Here is a 21,858-nt window from a genome sequence, read left to right as displayed (position 1 = left end):
TTGATGTGCTGTCCCCAGGAGCAGCTGTAGAGCCAACATGACAGTTCTGATATTCTCAGTCCGGGTGCTGAAGACACAGCCCTGGGACCAAGAGGCAACTCCAGCTGTGGGAAGGCAGGATCTCAGTGAGAGAAGCCCCAGCACACCTTCCCCACCTTTCACACCAGGAGTCTCTTTGGCTGCAGTCTTGGCCTAAGAGAAGAAGGCGTACTCTGAAACCTGACTGACTGGTGGGGATTGGCAGGTTAAGGGCAGAAGGACAGGACTATGTGGCCCCAGAAACAGGGCCTTTTGTGCCCAAACCCCGTAATCGTGTAGCCCCTCTCTTCGCTCCTGAAGCCTGGCCTTGTTCCGTCAGGGACTTGAGGTTTGGGGTTAGCAAAATTTCAAAGTCTGTGCAGTCAGATCCTCATCCTACCCAGTCACTGGGTGCCCTACACTAGAGGGGACCCAGAGGCCCAACGACAGAGACATCTCTGCTCCCAGATTTGTCTGCACAGGCTGTGAGAGTGACAACCCTGAGTCCTGCTGTCAGAGCCAAGGGTCACAAGCCCGGCTCTGTCCTTACCTGCAGTGCACTGGGAGCTTCCCTCTTCCATGAGGTCGACCTCAGTCTTGACATCTGTAAAACAATGATCCAGTCCCCCAATTCACTCTGTAGGACCATTGAGAAGGACTAGATGGGGCCTGGAGAGATGGCTGAGTGTTAAAAGCACTGCTGGTCTTGCTTTTTTTTTTTTTTTTTTTAAATACAGCTGAAAACTGAATTGTCTTATTCACACAGCCTGATATTATAAAATATATTTACTATACACTCTTGGAGTGTAGGTATAACAATTTGATGGTGACAAAAATATGTATTGTCATGTTTTCTAATACAAGGTAAGGTCATTTAAGGTTAATAGTGGCAAACTTTTGGGGCAGGGTTTCTGAGACAGGGTTTCTCTTGTAGTCCCGGCTGCCCTGGACTTGCTTCGTAGACCAGGCTATCCTCGAACTCACAGAGATCCCCCTGCCTCTGCCTCCTGAGTACTGGGATAGTGGCCATTTTAAAAATTTCACCTTGTCAAATTATTTCTAACTAGAAATGGTGTTTTATTTAAAATACTGTTTTTCTTTATTAAATAATTGCTGGTATTGTTAATATTTGAGACACATATACAACGCTCATCATGCTCGGAAGCAACTACTATCACTTAGGCTCTTTCTATTCAAAGTCACCTTTAACTGACTCAGTTTTTTTGTTGTTGTTGTTTGTTTGTTTTTGTTTTTTCAAGACAGGGTTTCTCTGTGTAGCTTTGGCTGTCCTGACCTCATTTTATAGACGAGGCTGGCCTCGAACTCACAGAGATCTGCCTGCTTCTGCCTCCCGAGTGCTGGGATTAAAGGTGTGTGCCACCACACCCAGCACCTTTAACTGCCTCATACTCATAACTGCCCACGTCTTTAATCCCAGCACTCAGGAGGCAGAGGCAGGCGGATCACTGTGAGTTCGAGGCCAGCCTGGTCTACAAAATGAGTCTAGGACAGCCAAGGCTAACACAGACCCTGTCTCAGGGGGAAAAATTAATTAATTAATTAATTAATTTGAGACAGAGTTTCTCTGTGTAAGAGTCCTGGTTGTCCTGGACTGGCTTTGTAGAAGAGGCTGGCCCCGAGATCCACATGCCTCTGCCTGCTCCCTGCCCGCATCCTGTGCTAGGATTAAAGGCGTGTGTCACCATGCTGGCTTGTTTGGGGGGGTTTTAGAATAGACTGTCATGATCAAACTGAACTTGTTGGGAGACTTTAAAGCTCCTAACACTGGACAGATGGACAGGGGAGGTGGAGACAAAGCGAGTCCAGGACAGCCAAGGCTACACAAAAAACCCTGTCTCGAACAATAAAAACAAACAAACAAACCAAAAAAAAAAAAAAAAAAGGAAACAAACAAAGACCGTTGGACGTGGTGTTGCAGGCGCATCTTAGTTCGAGGCCAGCCTGGTCTATACAGCCAGAGGCAGAGAAACCCTATCTGGGAAAAAAAAACAGGCGGCGAGGGGGACGGGGACGGGGCACGGGATTCCCATTCTTATCGCTACCTACAATAGACTCAAGAGAGAATTTCTGTAATTTTTTGTTTGTTTTTTTGTTTTTTTCGAGACAGGGTTTTTCTGTGTAGCCTTGGCTGTCCTGGACTCGCTGTGAAGACCAGGCTGGCCTCGAACTCGAATTTGTAATTTTAACGAATCTAAAATAAAGAATGGGCGTCCATTTCTTCATTTTATTCAGGCAGACGGCTGAGGCAACCGCGTTACACTTCCAAAATGCCTTCTCTTTCCCGAGTATTCCGCGCTGAGCACATGGATCTTTCTCATTGGTCAAATTTTCCGTCAATCCCCGCTACCGCTGCTATTGGTCCATTTTGGAGAGTCCGCCTCCCTTACCTAATTGGTTCGTTCGAAAAGGCCGCCTCGTCAGGCGCGCCAAGCGAATAAAAGACCGTCTACGATTGGCTGCTCTAAACGGAGCCGGTGAGAGAGAGCCCGTGATTGGTTCCTCTGATTTGAGCGGGCTAGACGAAGGTTCACAAGAAACAAGGGAAGCTACCCTAACCGCCGTGCGCCGATAGAAGGAGCGTTTTGGTCCCCGGGTCACCTCGTGTTTCCCCATTGGTTTTTGTCGCCTTGGGGCTTCTCGAGCCCCTTCAGAACCGTCACCATGGAGTTGTCACCGCTGCAGGTACAGCTCGCGGCCGGGCCCGGGTGGCTTGAGCCTTTAGGCGGCCTCTGCGTTCGTGGCTGGCGGCGAGGGTTGAGGCTCCGGGGGCCGAGGGCTGGCGGGCGGGCGGGCCGGCGCGACTGGCTGGGACACAGTCGTCCCCATCGCCTGGGCCTTGAGGGGTCGTGGACAGACGGGGCGAAGCGGCTTGCGAGGTGACAGCTATCGTGTAAACTGGCTCCCTGCGTGTTGTGTGATAGCGGGGGCAGCATCAACCCGTCCCTGTGGTCCACATGGACCTTGCGTGACCTCCAAGTGGCATGTGATTAAATCCGTGACCTCCAAGTGGCATGTGATGTGTCCCCCCCCCCCTTTTTTTTTTGTCCCCTGGTTGATGTGCATAACACAGTTCCCACCGAGGAGCTCAGAGAGTGGCTTGTTTCAGCGTGTGAGTGTGGCCGAGGGTTTTGCCTCGCTGGCATCCCAGCTGCCGCCGGCTGAATAAACACCATCTGTTAAAACCGTTTGGAGCCTCTGTGGGCCACTCAGTAAATATTCTCCCGGTTAGATGAGAGAAGCTAAGTATAGTCTGTCGATGACGTAAACATATCTCTACACTTGCTGAAATAAAAATACCTATTTCAATGGACACCTGTGGCCAGACCTAGTCGGGTAAGGCGGTAGATGGCAGCTGCTCCCGAGTGCCTAGCATGTGTGTGCAAGGCCTTGGGTTCCATTCCCAGCACTGCACAGACATAACAATTCTAATTGAATTGTTTCTATGTAAACTACCCAGACGACAGATTGTGATATAGTGTGCTGAGTTCATTGGTGTTGTAGCTATTTTGTTGATCATCTCTGATAAACTTAGTTAAAAGTCAGGTGTCTTTTTCTTCCTCTCATGACTAGCCTGTAAATGAAAATATGCAAATAAACAAGAAGAAAAATGAAGATGCCAAGAAAAGACTGTCTATTGAAAGGATCTACCAGAAAAAAACACAATTGGAACATATATTGCTGCGCCCAGATACCTACATTGGCTCTGTGGAGTTAGTGACCCAGGTAAAAACCAAACTAGTTAAGTGCAGTTACTTTATTGTTGGAGGGCTTGTTTTTTTTTTGTTTTTTTCAGATTAATGGTTCTTACTTCACTTACTGAGTCAGCACAGATGTGTGTGTGTGTTTCAACATTTATTCAAGATGACTTTACTTCAGGAAGTGTTGGCCCACGCCTTTAATCTCAGCACTCGGGCAGCAGAGGCAGGTGGATCTCTGAGTATAAGGCTAGACTGGTCTATGTAGTCAGTTTCTGGCCAGTCCGTGTGTGTGTGTGTGTGTGTGTGTGTGTGTGTGTGTGTGTGTGTGTGTGTGTGTGTAATGAGACTATCTGAAAAAAGAAAGGACTAAGTATTAATGACAAAACAATAAATAAATAAGAATAACCTTCTTGGCTTTTTCTAGCAAATGTGGGTTTACGATGAAGAGGTTGGCATTAACTATAGGGAAGTCACTTTTGTTCCTGGTTTGTATAAAATCTTTGATGAGATTCTAGGTAAGTAAATACTTTTATATAAAGATCTACTGGTCATGTTCCTAAATACCGTTCAGACCAAACCCTTAGCAGACATAATTCCTGCTTCTGCCATTTTGTAGTTAGTGGTCAAAAGTGAGGCAGTCAGGCTGGATGTGGCAGCTCACGCCTTTAATCCCAGCACTTAGAAGGAGAGGCAGACTATCGGTCTACATAGTGAATTCCAGGCTAGTTAGACCCTGCCTTAAAAAAATTAAAAAGTGAAACAGTTTTATAAAGTCCAGAAAATTAAGGTTTTTCTCTGGAAACAATACTATGAACAAAACTTTCTATAATAGTGAAGTGCTAATTCTAGCCCTAGGGGGGTAGATACAGTAAATCAAAAGTTCAGGGTTAGGCTATAGAGGCACAGAGATTCAGAACACTTACTGGCTGCTCTTTCAAAGGTCCTGAGTTCAATTCCCAGCAACCACATGGTGGCTCACAAACATCTATAATGAGATCTGGTGCCTTCTGGGGTTCAGGTCTATATGCAGGCAAAACACTATATACATAATAAATAAATAAATCTTTGTTTAAAAAATATAGCACTTTAAAAAATGTTCATAGTTATTCTTGACCATGTGGCGAGTTCAAAGTCAGCATGAAATACGTGTACTTCTGTCTCAAGAAAAATTGCTGTAAACACAATGGTATTCCTTTGTTACTAGTGAATATTTTTTTATATTATATAGCTATTGTAAAGTGCTTTAAAGTCTTCTGAGTGTATATTTTATTTTTTTACAGTTAATGCTGCGGATAACAAACAAAGGGATCCAAAAATGTCTTGTATTAGAGTCACAATTGATCCGTAAGTAGCAGATTTTTGTTTGGTAAAGCTCATGTTATTTGGGCTGGAGAGATGGCTCAGTGGTTAAGAGCACTGTCTGCTCCTCTAGAGGTCCTGAGTTCAATTCCCAGCAACCACATGGTGGCTTTCATCCATCTATAATGTAATCTGATGCCCTCTTCTGGCCTGTGGGTGTATATACAGGCAGAGCACTGTATTCATAATAATAAATATAATAAATAAAAATTTTTAAAAAGCTCATGTTATTTGTTGTACTTTGCTTTGATTACTAGTGAAGATAGCTTCCCCCGCCCCCCCTGGTTTTTCGAGACAGGATTTCTCTGTGTAGTCTTGGCTGTCCTAGACTCACTTTGTAGTCCAGGCTGGCCTCAAACTCACAGCGATCCGCCTACCTCTGCCTCCCGAGTGCTGGGATTAAAGGTGTGCGCCACCATGCCCGGCTCCAAAATAACAGTTTTAAAGGGACTGAGATTGTATCTTGGTGGGAGCATGTGTGCAGTCCATGGTTTGAACCATAGCGCTACAGGAAAAAGCCTTTCCCCAGATGTGGCGGGGTGGCATGCACCTAGCACAGAAGAGGCAGACGGGTTTTTGCAAGATCCAGGCCAATTAGAATTGCATGATGAGGCCCTGTCTCAAAACAAATTTCCATATTTGTTCTGAGCTATTTAAAAATAATTTATAAATATGGTACTTAATCTTACATTCTTGTTTGATATAGGGAAGCAGTTCAGCTAGCATTTGCAATAATAGATCCATCTAAAAGTCTAGAAGGTTTCTGGGGTTTTGTTTCTTTGATGATGCTATTGAAACAGCAAACCAGTAGGTGGTAGTAGAGAATAATTTGGGTTTTCATTTCTGGTTTTGTTTTTTGTTTTTTGTTTTATTATGTATACAGTGCTCTGTCTGCATGTACACCTGCAGGCCAGAAGAGGATGTTAGATCAGATCACATTATAGATGGTTATGAGCCACCATGTGGTTGCTGGGAATTGAACTCAGGGCCTCTGGAAGAGCAGTCAGTGCTCTTAACCTCTGAGCCATCTCTCCAGCCCCTACATTTCTGGTTTTAAATGCTAGTGTTCCTTTGTGGGGTGGCTAGGATGCTTGGTTCACATTTATTACCTGATCAGAGTTAACATAAACCATGTTTAAGGCTGTTGTGGGGTATATTGTTAGTGATGACTATGTACTTGAAAGCACTTCAGGACTTGATACCAATTTTTTTTTCTTTTAAGAAAACCATTTATTTCTTCATAGAATACTCAGGTCACACGCCGTCAGTAAGGGATGTCAGGACAGGGGTATAAGACAAGAACATGGAGACAGAAACTGAATATGAGGGCTGAGATGGGCCACATCTCTCTACCAGTACAGAATTGACACCTGAACATACAGAGACACACCTTCACCCAGTACATCCCAGTAGTGTGCACTGCAGTCTGCCTACAGGCCAGTGTGCTGGGGGAACTTTTTCACTTGAGGTTTACCCTTCCCAGATGAGCGTGGCCTGAGTTAAGTTGACACAAAAACCAGCCAGCATACAAGCCTGTCTGCTTTTGTGTCTTTTATGTTTGGCTTACTGTGTTGAGTCAGGTTAGAGTTTCTTGCTGAATATAAGTGGGAGGTTATTTACTGGAGCAAAGGAAACTGATTAGGGGATACACTACTTTTTAAAAACATTGGTCTCCCTCCAAAACACTTAACGCTTTTCAGTGTGCTTTATTAGGTGGAAAAACTAAAGGGAGTAGGAACATACAGGTGATCCTCTTGAAAATGGTATTATTTCCTGATTTTGTACTTTCAGTTGAGCATAATTAATTTTCTTTTGTTTATCCTAATATTTTTAAATTTTATGTTTTTTCAACACTATCAGTGTCTACCCAGGTGTTGGAAAAGGTTTCTGTTCCCAACCCTGGATGCTATTTCAGGAATATTAGGAAAAGATTGACCATGCTAGCTTCAGAGGGAGTCACAATAAAACTGGGGCTTGTAGATTTATGTCATTTATTTTTCAATATTAAGCATCAGTTTAATATTTGTTGTATAATAAGATTTTGCATCTTTTCTCAGAGAAAATAATTTAATTAGTATATGGAATAATGGAAAAGGAATTCCTGTTGTTGAACACAAAGTTGAGAAAATGTATGTCCCAGCTCTCATATTTGGACAGCTCTTAACCTCTAGTAACTATGACGATGATGAAAAGAAGGTAACAGGTACAGTATCGATAGAAAATAATATTTGTTGCTGAAAAGAACACATTTTTAAAATAACTGTCCGTGATATCTGGATTAAAAATATGGGGATAGGGAGGTAGCTCGGTGATTAAGAGAACTGGCTTCTCTTGCAGAGGGTTGGGTTTAGTTGTGAGCACCTACACCTTGAAACTACAGTTGCAGGGCAGCTAACCTCTGTGGGGCCAGGCATGCCCACGGTGCACTGACACACATTCAGGCAACACACTTAAGAGTTCAATTAAGATGTTTAGTATGAGAATACGCTGGATATGGTACTCACGCCTGTAATCCCAGCACTCTGGAGGCAGAGGCTCTTACTGTAGCTCTGAGTGGCCTAGAATTCTAGGACAGGGAAGGCTACACAGATATCTCAAAAAACCAAGGGAGAAGCTGGGGGTGGTGGTGCACGCCTTTAATCCCAGCACTCAGGAGGCAGAGACAGTGCATTGCTCTGAGTTCGAGGCCAGCCTGGTCTACAAAAACAAGTCCTGGACAGCCAAGCTGCACAGAGAAACCCTGTCTTGAAAAACCTAAAAAAAAAAAAAAAAAAATTTTTAAAAACCAAACAAAGGAGACATAGGAGGAAATTGACTAATAAGTAAAATAAGCTATACACTTAATAGCTTTGCCAGAAATTAGGAACCCTGAAGAACTTGGAGAAATGCCTCTCCTATTAGAGCATTTGCCAGGTTCAGTTCCCAGTACCCTGATGTGCTTCACAACTGTCTGTAACTGCAGTTCTAGGAGATCAGACACTCTCTTTAGACTTATGTGGGCACTGCATGCACATGCAGGCACAACCCTCATTTCCTGAGGAGGGGGAGACCCCAAAAATACTAAAAGCTGAGCATGAGCTCAGGAGATACGGCTCAGTGGTGGATTTTTGCCTGGCATGGGCAAGACTAGGTTCCATTTTAGTACTCAAAAAAGTAAATAAGTGCTTACTTTGGCAGCACATATACTAAAATTGGAACGATACAGAGAAGATTAGCATGGCCCCTGCGCATGGATGACACGCAAATTCGTGAAGCGTTCCATATTTTTTTTAAAAAGTAAATAAACATAAGAAATTTAGTTGAATAATAAAATGTTGTTATATGTTTACTTGTCCAGGTGGTCGAAATGGCTATGGAGCCAAACTGTGTAACATATTCAGCACCAAATTTACTGTGGAAACAGCCAGTAAAGAGTACAAGAAAATGTTCAAACAGGTAAGTAAATAGGTATCGTGTGACATGTCCTTAAATTGTAGTATAGTCATTTATAATGGCATTAATGTTCGGCTAACTTTAATAATTTATATGCTACAAAAATTATTTTCCAGAACCAATGCACTTAAATTATTTGCTTCTAGTTTGTGAAATGAATTGGCTTTTTCATCTTTCCTGTCTTTGACTGCCGTAGACATGGATGGATAACATGGGGAGAGCCGGCAACATGGAGCTCAAGCCCTTTAGTGGAGAAGACTACACATGCATCACTTTCCAGCCTGACTTATCTAAGTTTAAAATGCAGAGCTTGGACAAAGATATTGTGGCACTGATGGTTAGACGAGCATATGACATTGCTGGTTCCACTAAAGATGTCAAAGTTTTTCTTAATGGAAATAAGCTACCAGTGAGTATTTCTCTGTGTATTAAGGCTGCAAAGAAATTTTGATCATTATCAAATGCAGAATTTGTTTTCCACGTATGTTTCTTATAACTTCTCATAAATCATAAGTTCCTGAGTAGTACAGCTTTAAAAAAAATCATCTTATGTGGCACACACCTCTAATCCCAGCAGTAGGGAGGCAGAGGCAGATGGATCTCTGTGAGTTCAAGGCCAGTGTGGTCTACAAAGCGAATCTAGGACAGTCAAGGCTACACAAGAGAATCCCTGTCTTGAAAAACAAACAAAACAAAATCTCATTTTAAACTTAGTGAAAGAATCTCTTGTTTCTGAGACAGGCTGTCATTATATAGCTCTGGCTGGCCTTGTACTCACAGGGATGTTCCTGCTACTCTCCTATCTCTCACACATAATCTAAAGTTTGAAAGTAAGATTTTAACCCTCATATTTTATTTATTTTAAGTGTATGTTATGTCTGTGAATGTATATCTGTGCATCCCATGTATGCCTGGTGCCCAAGAAGGTCAGAAGAGGTCATCAGATCCCTTGGGACTGGAGTTAGAGATAGTTGTGAACTTCTGTGTGGATGCTAAGACCTAAATGCTTGTTCTCTGCGAGAGTAATAAGTACTTTCAATCACAGTCCCAGCTCTTCAGCCCTCCCATAGTCTATTACTGATTCTTTTTTCCATTGTTACTTGTTTCTTTGTTTAAATTTCTCGTTATTTTAACACTACTTTCTTTAATTCCTACCCAGGTAAAAGGGTTCCGTAGTTATGTGGATATGTATTTGAAGGATAAGGTAGATGAAACTGGTAACGCACTGAAAGTAGTACATGAGCAAGTCAACGACAGGTGGGAAGTGTGCCTAACAATGAGTGAGAAGGGCTTTCAGCAAATTAGCTTCGTCAATAGCATTGCTACTTCCAAGGTAATTTTTGAGGGTTTTGTTTGGTTTGGTTTTGTTTTACTGTATAATATAAAATGGACTTAAATGTCTAAATTATGTTTACAGTTATAATTTTGAGTTTTAAAGCAGTGTTTTTTTTTCTTTAGGGTGGCAGACATGTTGATTATGTGGCTGATCAGATTGTGAGTAAACTTGTCGATGTAGTGAAGAAGAAGAACAAGGGTGGGGTTGCCGTGAAGGCACACCAGGTAGGACGCTTGATTAGCTTTCTCTTCTAGAGCCAAAGGTGAAAGGAGCTGGGGTGCAGACGGGGTGAGGCAGGAAGGCATTCTGGTGACTGTATCAACTTTTATTACAGGTGAAAAATCACATGTGGATTTTTGTAAATTCCTTAATTGAAAACCCAACTTTTGACTCTCAAACAAAAGAAAACATGACTTTACAAGCCAAGAGTTTTGGATCAACATGTCAATTAAGCGAAAAATTCATCAAAGCTGTGAGTACTTACATGGAAATTAAAATAGAAATGTCTTTATTTTTCACTGTCCTCTGATCTGCAGAAACACATTGCCTGCCGAACTATCCTTCTTCAGAACTTTTTAATTTTATGCTTTGGTGTAGGGGTGTCAGATCCCTTGGCACTGGAATTAGACAGTTGTGAGCTGCCATGTGGGTGCTGGCAATTGAACCAGGGTCCTTTGAACGAGCAGACGGTGCTCTTAACCACAGAACCATTTCTTCAGCCCCATCTTCAGAACTTCTTAGTTTGGGTTTTATTGCTGTAAAGAGACACCATGACCATGGCAACTCTTCCTCCAAACAAACATGGGCAGGCCTATCACAGCAAAACCACCACCACCCCCTTACCAACTTGTCTTAGTTGGGATTTCTATTGCTGTGGCAAAACCAACATGATAAAGCAAGTTGGGGAGGAAAGGGTTTATTTGGCTTTACATTTCCAGATCATAGTCAAACAGGAGAAAGTCAGGACAGCAACTCAAGTAGGACTGGAACACGAGGCAGGAGCTGATCCAAAGGCCACAGAGGGTGCTGCTTACTGGTTTGCTTCCCAGTGGCTTGCTTAGTGTGCCTTATAGAACCCCAGACCACCAGCCCAGGGATGGCACCATCTACCATGGGCTGGGATCGCCCCTATTGATCGCTAATTGAGAAATGCCTTACGGTGGGATCTCATAGAGGCATTTTCTCAACTGAGGCTCCTTCCTCTCTGATGACTCCAACTTTGTCAAGTTGACACACAAAAATAGCCTGTATACCTTTTCAGTCTGTATTTTACTGTTGTTACAACAGGGTCTAGCTCTGTAGCCCATACAGGCCTCTAACTCGAGACCTTCCTATCATGAGTGCTACAGTTAAGTGGTACATCAGCATGCCTGACCCTAATCTCACAGCTTCACCATTCTTAACCATCAGCTTGCCTGGATTTTCCCAAACCATGCAAATTAAGCTAGTTATCCAGTATTTAACCTATTATGAGAACCTCTACTCCCTGTCAAACAAAATTTGTTAGTTTAAAAGTACACAAAAGGCCAGGCATGGTGGCACACGCCTTTAATCCCAGCACTCGCAGAGGCAGGCAGATCACTGAGTTCGAGGCCAGCCTGGTCTACAAAGTGAGTCTAGGACAGCCAAGGCTACACAGAGAAACCCTGTCTTTAAAAAAAAAAAAGGATTAAAAAACTGGATGGTGGTGGCGCACACTTTAATCCCAGCACTTGGGAGGCAGAAGCAGGCAGATCTCTGTGAGCTTGAGGTCAGCATGGAGTACAGATAGAGTTCCAGGACAAACAGAGTTGTTACACAGAGGAGCCCTGTCTTAAAAAACCAAAAAATAAAAGTAGGAGCTTCCTCTAATCTAGCCAGTAAGGAAAATCTGTTAGATAATTCATTAACCTCCAACTATTATCTGTTCTTCCTGAAATGAAACTTATCTGTTGCTTCCAGCCTTACGCTCCACAGTGAATGCTCTTGACTGAGATTTCTGGTTTTACTCTTGAAATCCTATAGTATCTTCCACTTAGGGAAAATCCAAATTCCCTTGCCTATTGAAAGCTTTTATATTCTTCTCTTTCAGCTGAGATAATTCCAGTATAGTATTGAACTTACATTATTATTACATAGCAAACTTCTCAATCAAAGCTCATCACACTTGTAATTTCTTAATTTCATTTTTTCCCCCCTGAGACAGGGTTTCTCTGTGTAGCCTTGGCGGTCCTGAAACTGGCTATGTAGACCAGGCTGGCCTCTAACTCAGAGATCTGCCTCCCAAGTGCTCGGATTAAAAGCATGTACCACTTGTAATTTCTTATTTCTGTCTTCCATGGTATACCTTTAACTACATGAGAGCACAGACATGACTTGTTTGTTTTCTTGTCTATTTTTATGTGCATATGTGTGCATGTTTTATTTGTGTCGGCATATGTGTGAGAGAGATGTGCAATCCTGGGGTTGTCCTTGAGAGTTATCCTGGATCATTCTTCCACCTAATTTAATGAGGCAAGGTCTCTCAATAAAACTTAGAGCTGGGCCAGACATGGAGTCACACCCTTTAATCCCAGCTCGGGAGGCAGAGGCAGGCAGATCACTGTGAGTTCAAGGCTAGCCTGGTCTACACAGAGAAACCCTGTCTTAAAAAAAACAAAAAACGGCAGAAGAGATGGCTCAGAGGTCAAGAGCACTGACTGCTCTTCCAGAGGTCCTGAATTCAATTCCCAGCAATCATATGGTGACTCATAACCATAAATAAAGTGATCTAGTGCCCTCTTCTGGCCAGCATGTGTACATGTAGGCAGAGGAATATATGCATATAAATAAAGAAATCTTTTTTTAAAAAAAAAAGAAGAAGAAAAAATTAGAGCTGACCAGTATGACTAGTCTTACTAGCCAGTGTGCTCTAAAGATCCTGTCTCCTCCTCCAAGGCTGGGATTAGAGGAAGACTGCCACACCTCTCAAGTACAAAAAGCACTGTAGCCACAAGCCATCTCCCTAGTCTTAACTTATTTTTTGTTTGTTTGTTTTTGTCTTTTTGAGACAGAGTTTCTCTGTGTAGCCTTTGGTTGTCCTGGACTCACTTTGTAGACCAGGCTGGCCTCGAACTCACAGCGACCCGCCTGCCTCTGCCTCCCGAGTGCTGGGATTAAAGGCATGCGCCACCATAGCCCGGCAGTCTTATTTTAACCATTGTGTCATTAACAAATGCTCAATGCCAGGCCCAGCCTAAGTTCGTTGAAAATACTGAGTGATTGAGCCTAGAGAAAACAGCTTCCTCACTGCTAAGAGCCTAACATGGAAAGATCTACAGTTACTACATGTCACCTCGTCTAGAAATGGGAGATTTTTGAGTTTTGTTTTTATTTGATTTGAGTGTTTGAAATTGGATCTCACTAGATAGCTAAAGCTGGTCTTAAAACTCACAGAGATCAAGCCGGGCGTGGTGGCACACGCCTTTAATCCCAGCACTCGGGAGGCAGAGGCAGGCGGATCGCTGTGAGTTCGAGGCCAGCCTGGTCTACAAAGCGAGTCCAGGACAGCCAAGGCTACACAGAGAGACTCTGTCTCAAAAAAAAACAAAACAACAACAACAAAAAACCTCACAGAGATCAGGTGCCTCTGCTTCCCAAGGGCTAGGATCAAAGGGTTATGCCACACACCCAGATCTTTTGAGTTTGTTTTCCTAGGGACTTATATAGTCTATATTTGGATCTTTTCTAATGTGAATGTTTCTATTTTAAAGGCAATTGGCTGTGGTATTGTTGAAAGCATACTAAACTGGGTAAAGTTTAAGGCCCAAATCCAGTTAAACAAGAAGTGTTCAGCTGTAAAACATAACAGAATCAAGGGGATCCCCAAACTTGATGATGCCAACGATGCAGGTACAAGTTTGATGTTTACTTCAATAGCAGCAGCAGCATACCATTTGTATTTAAGGCTTTAACACTTTATGTTCAGCAGAATAACTCTTCTTTAAAAAACAAAAATAAATAATTTCTTGCTGTGTGTGGTGGAGCACGCCTTTAATCCTAGCACTGGGGAGGCAGAGGCAGGCAGATCTCAAAGCCAGCCTGGTCTACAGAGTGAGTTCCAGGACAGCCAGAGCAACACAGTGAAACCCTGTCTCCGTTGAGGGGAAAAATCTTTAAAGTAATTTGCACTCTAATAACTATGTCTTCTTATTACTACATTCTCCCTATGAAGGAAGACTTGGAATAAGTTCAGACATGGTATTATATGCTTTTATCCTCAGCACAGGCAGGCAGATCTCTGCATTCTAGGACAGCCTGGCCTATATAGTGAGTTCTAGGCCAGCCACAGCTACATGATGAGAAATGAATAGCATAAGCAGTGTGAAGTTATATTTATTTCCTACATAACTATATTTGAATTTGCATTCAAGTACTGTGGTGCCAAGACAATCTAATAACTGAGAAAGCTACTAAATGACTAACAGACAAATAATGTAGGAGCACTTTGGGCAAAGTAATAATTGATTTCTCAGGTAGAATCGCATCAGGTTTTGAAACATCAGACAAAACTAATGAATTGTTTATTTCTTGAACTTTAAGGAAAGAATTTTTTTTTTAATTTTTAAAAATTTGTATTTTTAGGGGGCTGGAAAGATGGCTCAGTGGTTAAGAGCACTGCCTGCTCTTCCAGATATCCTGAGTTCAATCCCCAGCAACCACATGGTGGCTCACAACCATTAATACTGGATTCTGATGCCCTCTTCTGGCATATAGGTGTATATGCAGATGGAGCACTCATACATAAAATAAATCTTTTTTTGTTTGTTTTTGTTTTGTTTAAATTGTGTTACGCTACAGCACATGTATAGCACAAGTCAGAGGATGACTTGAAGAAATTATTTTTCTTTTTTTTTTTTGAGACGGGGTTTCTCTGTGTAGCCTCGCCTGTCCTGAACTCACTTTGTAGACCAGGCTGGCCTCGAACTCATAGCACGATCCATCTCCCAGAGTGCTGGGATTAAAGACATGTGCCACCATACCCAGCATATTTCAGTATTTTGAGACAGAGTTGTGTTATAGACCTTGCTTTGAACACACAATCCTCTTGTCTCGTGCTCTAAAATGCTGGGTTTACTTACAGGCATAACTGTCAAGTCAGGCATGCATTTTCCATTTACTATTCTCAGTCTATTGCTAATTGAAAATGTGGAAAGTAAAATTATAGAGCTTAGCGCAATGGCTCAGCTTTAAAGAGCTTATATTGGTCTTGTAGAGGACCTAAGTTGGTTCCCAGTGCTCGTGTCACACATGGCTCACAACTGCCTGTGACTCCAGCTCCAGGGGGGGTTTCTAGTGTCTCTGACTTCTATAGATACCTGTACTTACACACAAGCTGTCACAGACACATAACTCAAAATAATAGAATATGGTGCACTGCTGTATTAATTTACTATGAACCTTAATTGGGGAAAAAATGTGTTATGAGGGAGTGAGGCTGGAGAGTTGGTTTAGCAAGTAACACTTGTTCTTGCAGAGGACCCAGAGGTTCAGGTTCCCAGCACCCACACGATGGCTAATACCACCTGTAACTCCAGTTTTAGGGATCCAACACCCCCTTCTGACCTCCATGGTACGCATATAACATGCAGGCAAAACATTTCTACTTATAATTGTTGGGTCCACTTTACTCCTAAGACAAGTTTGCTTTATTGCTACAGGCTATTGACCATATGTCTGCATCAGTATGTTTGAGATTGAGCTAAATGTACTAAAATTTGTATATTTTAGGAAGCCGAAACTCCACTGAATGTACACTTATTCTGACTGAGGGAGACTCAGCCAAAACTCTGGCGGTTTCAGGCCTTGGTGTGGTTGGAAGAGACAAGTATGGGGTGTTCCCTCTTAGAGGAAAAATGCTCAATGTGCGAGAAGCTTCTCATAAACAGGTAGGCTATGACACTATATCTAGACTCTGGGTCTAGGGCTAAGTGTAACTCAGTGGTACAGTACTTGTCTGGTATGCACGAGGCCTGTGTTTCATCCCCAGGACTACAAACAGGCTACAAGGAAGAAATGGAATCTAAATCTAGTTTGTAATGCAGGACTCCATGCTTGTGTCTTGAATCCTCACTCACTGGGCATCTTAAAATATGTCTTAGACTGTTATTTGAACAGAGTGAGTGTGTGGCATATAAATAGCCCTGGTCTCAATTCCTAGCAACAGACACTCAGAAAGAGAATGAGAAAGGGGAGTCTGGGTACTTTGGAGCATTATCCTAACATACCTGATTCACTAAAGTGTGAATAATAATTCAAAATACTGAGGTTCAAAAACACTCAAGCAAAATATAGGATTATATCTCTTTGCTCTTTTCAAATGTGTTTCAGATCATGGAAAATGCTGAAATTAACAATATCATCAAGATTGTGGGTCTTCAGTACAAAAAAAACTATGAAGATGAAGATTCATTGAAAACTCTTCGCTATGGGAAGATAATGATTATGACAGATCAGGTCAGATTTGTCATATTGTTTGGTTGGTTAGTTGGCTTTGGTTTTTCGAGATAGGTTTTCTCTAGGGGTCCTGGCTGTCCTGGCCTCAATTTGTAGACCAGGCTGGCCTCTAACTGCCTGCCTCTCCCTCCTGAGTGCTGGGATTATAGGCATGTGCCACCACACCCAGCTTATTATTTGTTTTGTTTTTTGAGATAGGGTTTCTGTGTGTAGTCCTGGCTGTCCTGGACTCACTTTGTAGACCAAGCTGGCCTTGGACTCAGATCCACCTGCCTCTGCCTCCTGAGTGCTGGGATTATAGGCATACGCTACCACACCTAGCTGATTTGTCAGTTTTTTTTTTTTAACTGTTACAAATGTGTGGGCTCAGCTATCTACCTTCCAGAGCCCAGAGTGGCTGAAACTACAAGCACATAGCACTGTACCTCACTTAGCAGGTCTTACTTACCTGCCATAAAAAGATATTACTGAAAGCTTTACTCATTATCGCTAATAAACATCCAATCAGATAAGCTTATATAAACTAATCACATGTATAAGATAAGTAAGTTTACTTTTGAATACTTTTTAAATTTGCATAGAAGAATTTTTCAGAAATTGCCAAATCAGTCATAATTTTATTTCTTTGTGTTTTGTCTTTCCAAATATTTGTAGGACCAAGATGGTTCCCATATCAAAGGCTTGCTAATCAATTTTATCCATCACAACTGGCCCTCTCTTCTCCGACATCGTTTTCTAGAAGAATTTATCACTCCCATTGTAAAGGTATACATGTTCAAAGATGCAAAAAGACTCAAAGACCCGTGCTCAATACTGGATTTACATGTAACTCTGCATATGTGATGTTATGTAGGGGAGCCTACAGTGTGCAGACCCATAGAGATGTGTTCTTTACCATAGGTGTCGAAAAACAAGCAAGAAATGGCATTCTACAGTATTCCTGAGTTTGAAGAATGGAAGCGTTCTACTCCAAATCATAAAAAATGGAAAGTCAAATATTACAAAGGTTTGTGATGAAACCCACATAGAAAGTCTCAGTTTTATTATGTTACAGAAGGCTTTATGAAGTAACTTCCCTGTTTGTTTACCTCTGTAGGTTTGGGCACCAGCACATCAAAGGAAGCTAAGGAATATTTTGCAGATATGAAAAAACATCGGATTCAATTCAAATACTCTGGGCCTGAAGATGCTGCTGCAATCAGCTTGGTGAGTCAGAGTCACAGTGCACATGCACACTCTTGCTTTCAGAAGTCACTACTGAGCTGGTCAATTACAGCACTTAAATTTCCATAGAAGAATGTTTTATGAAATAAAATATTTCTGGTAAGCATTTCCTAATGATAGAACGAGATATTTTAGAAAACAGGACTTTTGCTGTTTCTTTGTATAGAGAAGATACTTGGAACCACTGAGTCCCAGTGACATCTTCCCACCTTCTTGTCTATAGGCCTTTAGTAAAAAGCAGGTGGATGATCGCAAGGAGTGGCTAACTAATTTCATGGAAGATAGGCGACAGCGGAAGTTACTTGGCCTTCCTGAGGTAAGAATTTTAAATATATTCCACAAAATATGCTATTTAATTGACTATTAGACGATGTTACACCAAATTAAAATTACTAAATAGTTTTTTTGTTGTTGTTGTTTTTTGTTTGTTTTTTTGGTAAAAGTTTGATGTAATAACTATAATACACAACAGTAGTCCTCTGAGAGTATGAAGACACTGAAAAAATTCTTACCTAATAATATAGTTTTTTTTTTTCATTTTGGATTTTTGAGACAGGGTTTCTCTGTGTAGCCCTGGATATCCTGGAATTCGCTTTGTAGACCAGGCTGGTTTTGAACTGAGATATCTGCCTGCCTACACCTCCTCAGTAGTGGATGGAATTAGCTGGGACCAAAGACGTGCACCACCACTGCTTGGCAATATAGTCTTTTTTTTTTTTTTAAGATTTATTTATTATTATGTATACAGTACTCTGCCTGCAGGTACAAACTGCATGTCAGAAGAGGGCATCAGATCACATTATAGATGGTTGTGAACCACCATGTGGTTGCTGGGAATTGAACTCAAGACCTCTTGGGGAGCATCAATGTTCTTAACCTCTGAGCCATCTCTCCAGCCCAGCAATATAGTCTTATAGTTATAAGGCAAGGCATTTCGCACATGTTTATGCTGATGCTGATATAAACAGTTAGTGATCACTCATCTATACGTGCCATTGTGTGTGTCGTATGAAGTATTTGTAAGTGACAATTGGCTAAGTTGGATTAGACGATAAGTCTGAAAGGGAGGGGTTTGTTTGTTTGTTTGTTTGTTTGTTTTTTCCAAGACAGGGTTTCTCTGTGTAGTCCTGGACTCACTTTGTATACCAGGCTGGCCTTGAACTCAGATCTACCTGCCTCTGCCTCCCAAGTGCTGGGATTAAAGGCGTGTGCCACCACGCTGGCCTGGTTTTTTTCTATCTTTTTTTTTTTTCAAGACAGGATTTCTCTGTGTAGGCTTGGCTTTCCTGGACTAGTTTTATAGACCAGGCTGGCCTCAAACTCACAGAGATCTACCTGCCTCTATCTCCCTGAGTTCTGGGATTACATGTGTGACACCATGTGTGGCTCAAAAAAAACAACAAAACAAAAAGGTTTTGTTTTTGTTTTTGTTTTCCCCCAAGACCAGGTATCTTTATGTAGCTTTGGCTGTCCTAGACTTGCTTTGTAGACCAAGCTCAAACTCACGGCGATCCACATGCCTCTGCTTCCTGGCACAAAACACCTGGCACAAAACAAAAACCTTTAAGGTCTAGAGCTAGAGCTGAGATTGATTGCTTGCCCAGTGTACAGGAAGCTCTGAGTTTATTTCTCAGTACTATCCTTTGCCCCTAAAAGTTTAATATTTTACACATAGCAATGTTATATAAGTAGCAACCTCATACACTTACTATTTTTCTTTTTCTTTTCTTTTTTGTTTGTTTGTTTGTTTTGTTTTGTTTTTTTGTTGGTGGTGGTTTTTCGAGACAGGGTTTCTCTGTGTAGTCTTGGCTGTCCTGGACTCTTTGTAGACCAGGCTGGCCTCAAACTCACAGCGATCCATCTGCCTCTGCCTCCCCAGTGCTGGGATTAAAGGCCTGCACCACCACGCCCTTATTTTTCTTTTCTGATTGGTTTTTTGATACAGAGTTTCTCTGTGTAATAGCCTTGTCTGTCCTGGATTGGCTATGTATACCAGGCTGGCTTCAATCTCACAGAGATTCTCTTGCCTCTGCCTCCCAAGTGCTGAGATTAAAGGCATGTGTCACCACCACCTGGCTGATTGTTTCTTTTTAAAGACAAGGTTTCTCTGTTTGACTTGGCTGTCCTAGAGCTTGCTCTCAGAGACCAGGCTGGCCTTGAACTCATAGAGATCTGCTTGTCTCTGCCTCCTGAGTTCTGGGCTTTAAGGCATGTACACCACTTTATGGCTCACCTATTGTTTCTCAAGAACTGAAGAACTATCAGACAAATGGTAGTTCTGGTTGCTTTTATTTTCGTATTAATCATTGGTAAGACCAAATTATGTAATACTGTCTTTGATCCATTAGGATTATTTATATGGACAAACCACTGCTTACCTGACCTATAATGACTTCATAAACAAGGAACTTATCCTGTTCTCAAATTCTGATAATGAAAGATCAATCCCATCTATGGTAGATGGTAAGTGCAAATGCCTTAGTGTGTTTTATCATAAAATGGTGATTTGTACCCAGAAATTGCTAAATTGAAAATCCTAATTATTGTCCTTTCATTTTAAAGGTTTGAAACCAGGTCAGAGAAAGGTTTTATTTACTTGTTTCAAGCGGAATGACAAGCGAGAAGTAAAGGTTGCCCAGTTAGCCGGGTCAGTGGCGGAAATGTCCTCTTACCACCATGGCGAGGTAAACACAGTCTTTAACACTTTCAGAATGCTTTATTCTCCAACACATTTGGTGCAAGTGCAAACTGCTGTATACATCCGTAGCCGAGAAGAGTTGGGTCCAACCTTTCTAAAGTATAAAACAGGATTACCCTTGTGACCAATAGTTCTGTTACTAGAAAGAACATTCCTGGTAAAGATTCTTGTCTGCAAAGTTATGTTCATAGATTTTTATTCAGATTTAGTATTACTATATGAAGTCACATTTAGACACCTAGAAATCATGTTTGTGTGATGTTCTGCCACCTATTTATATTGGAAAAATCACTTTAAGCATCTAAACCTTAAAACCTTACAAGACTGTGACTTAGTTGTAATAGTGAATACACACACAGACACATTTGTTTTGATCTTTGAATCAAATTAATGATTTCTCTTTTCCCTCTACAGATGTCACTGATGATGACTATTATTAATTTGGCTCAGAATTTTGTGGGTAGCAATAATTTGAACCTCTTGCAGCCCATTGGTCAGTTTGGTACCCGGCTTCATGGTGGCAAGGACTCCGCTAGTCCTCGATACATCTTTACAATGCTTAGGTGAGTTTGCTTTTAGTGACTTGGCATCACCACTCTTCACCTTTGCAACAACCTCAGCAGTTATCAACCGTTGTCCTGGAAACATTTGGACATCTGTGATGGGTCTCTCCTTGTTCACTGTCTTTTCTGTGCTCTACTCTTTCTCACCCTAAACACTAGACTACCCCACGTCTCCTTCATCAGACTCTCTGCTGCTTATACTCACTTCTCAGATAACCCAATCTGACTGCCCTCTCACAATTAGTGTCCCAAACATAATTCCAGGATGGGCATAGATAACAGTGGTACAAGTCTGTACCCCAGCAGGAGGAACATCATAGTTTTGCTACTAGTCTCAACTCCTAACCCCCAAAAAATAAATATACACAGACATCCTCCAAAACCAAATCTTGGGCTGAGATTAGCCTTATCAGTAAGGTGCTGCTATAGAAACACGTAGGTCTGCTGTCAAACCCAGAACTAACCTAAAGAAAATGTCAGATGTAGGGCTAGACTAAAATCAAGTCACCCCTGACTCTTTCTTACTGCTTTATCCAGTTTATTAGCAAGTCCTGTTATTTCTCCATTAGGAGAATAGTAAGTACTCACCTCACTATATCTTTCCAGTTAGTATCTCACCGATTGGTTTTTTGTTTGAGTTTTTGAAGACAGGGCTTCTCTGTATAGTCTTCCCTATCTTGGAACTCATTCTGTAGACCCTGCTAGCCTCGAACTCAGAGATCCTCCTGCCTCTGCCTAAATCCTGGGATTAAAGGTGCGCACTTCCACTACCTAGCTAGCAATTAATTTTTAACAATAGTTCACTGATTCAGAGCCTTCTACTTGCCCAGAGTAAGTTTAGCTAACCAGACCTTATATGATGTCTGCCTTGAGTTTCCCGCTATCTTTTCGCCCCTTTTCTTACTATCTCTGTTCAGATAAACTCTATCTTGAGCTAGAGAGCTGGCCCGAGTACAGTGCTTGCCACATAAGCATGGGGTTCTGAGTTTGAGTCCCAAACCCATATAAAGCTGAGTGCCGTACGTAGCACATACG

At 41.9% G+C, this 21,858-nt stretch overlaps 1 protein-coding gene across 3 annotated transcripts in view; it reads left to right on the top strand.

Annotated features, from left to right (window-relative positions):
- Positions 1-2,542: 2,542 nt before the first annotated feature.
- TOP2A (DNA topoisomerase II alpha) overlaps positions 2,543-21,858 on the top strand; it is a 34,027-nt gene continuing 14,711 nt past the window's right edge. For all 3 annotated transcript variants that reach the window (XM_084803103.1, XM_084803102.1, XM_084803101.1), the window contains exons 1-20: positions 2,543-2,721; positions 3,610-3,762; positions 4,162-4,252; positions 5,018-5,081; positions 7,154-7,299; positions 8,434-8,531; positions 8,725-8,937; positions 9,688-9,861; positions 9,987-10,088; positions 10,199-10,336; positions 13,596-13,734; positions 15,613-15,770; positions 16,213-16,338; positions 16,993-17,103; positions 17,239-17,344; positions 17,435-17,544; positions 17,786-17,878; positions 19,911-20,025; positions 20,125-20,246; positions 20,675-20,823. In XM_084803103.1, coding sequence (XP_084659229.1) covers positions 2,701-2,721; positions 3,610-3,762; positions 4,162-4,252; positions 5,018-5,081; positions 7,154-7,299; positions 8,434-8,531; positions 8,725-8,937; positions 9,688-9,861; positions 9,987-10,088; positions 10,199-10,336; positions 13,596-13,734; positions 15,613-15,770; positions 16,213-16,338; positions 16,993-17,103; positions 17,239-17,344; positions 17,435-17,544; positions 17,786-17,878; positions 19,911-20,025; positions 20,125-20,246; positions 20,675-20,823 — 2,429 coding nt within the window. In that variant the 5' untranslated portion in view covers positions 2,543-2,700. The remainder of the gene's footprint in view (positions 2,722-3,609; positions 3,763-4,161; positions 4,253-5,017; positions 5,082-7,153; positions 7,300-8,433; positions 8,532-8,724; positions 8,938-9,687; positions 9,862-9,986; positions 10,089-10,198; positions 10,337-13,595; positions 13,735-15,612; positions 15,771-16,212; positions 16,339-16,992; positions 17,104-17,238; positions 17,345-17,434; positions 17,545-17,785; positions 17,879-19,910; positions 20,026-20,124; positions 20,247-20,674; positions 20,824-21,858) is intronic.

Source organism: Acomys minous (assembly GCF_964271855.1).
Source record: "Acomys minous genome assembly, chromosome: 12".
In the NCBI taxonomy this organism is placed as follows: domain Eukaryota; kingdom Metazoa; phylum Chordata; class Mammalia; order Rodentia; family Muridae; genus Acomys; species Acomys minous.
The sequence above is the reverse complement of the archived record's forward strand: the minus strand, read 5'-3'. Positions and strand labels throughout refer to the sequence as shown.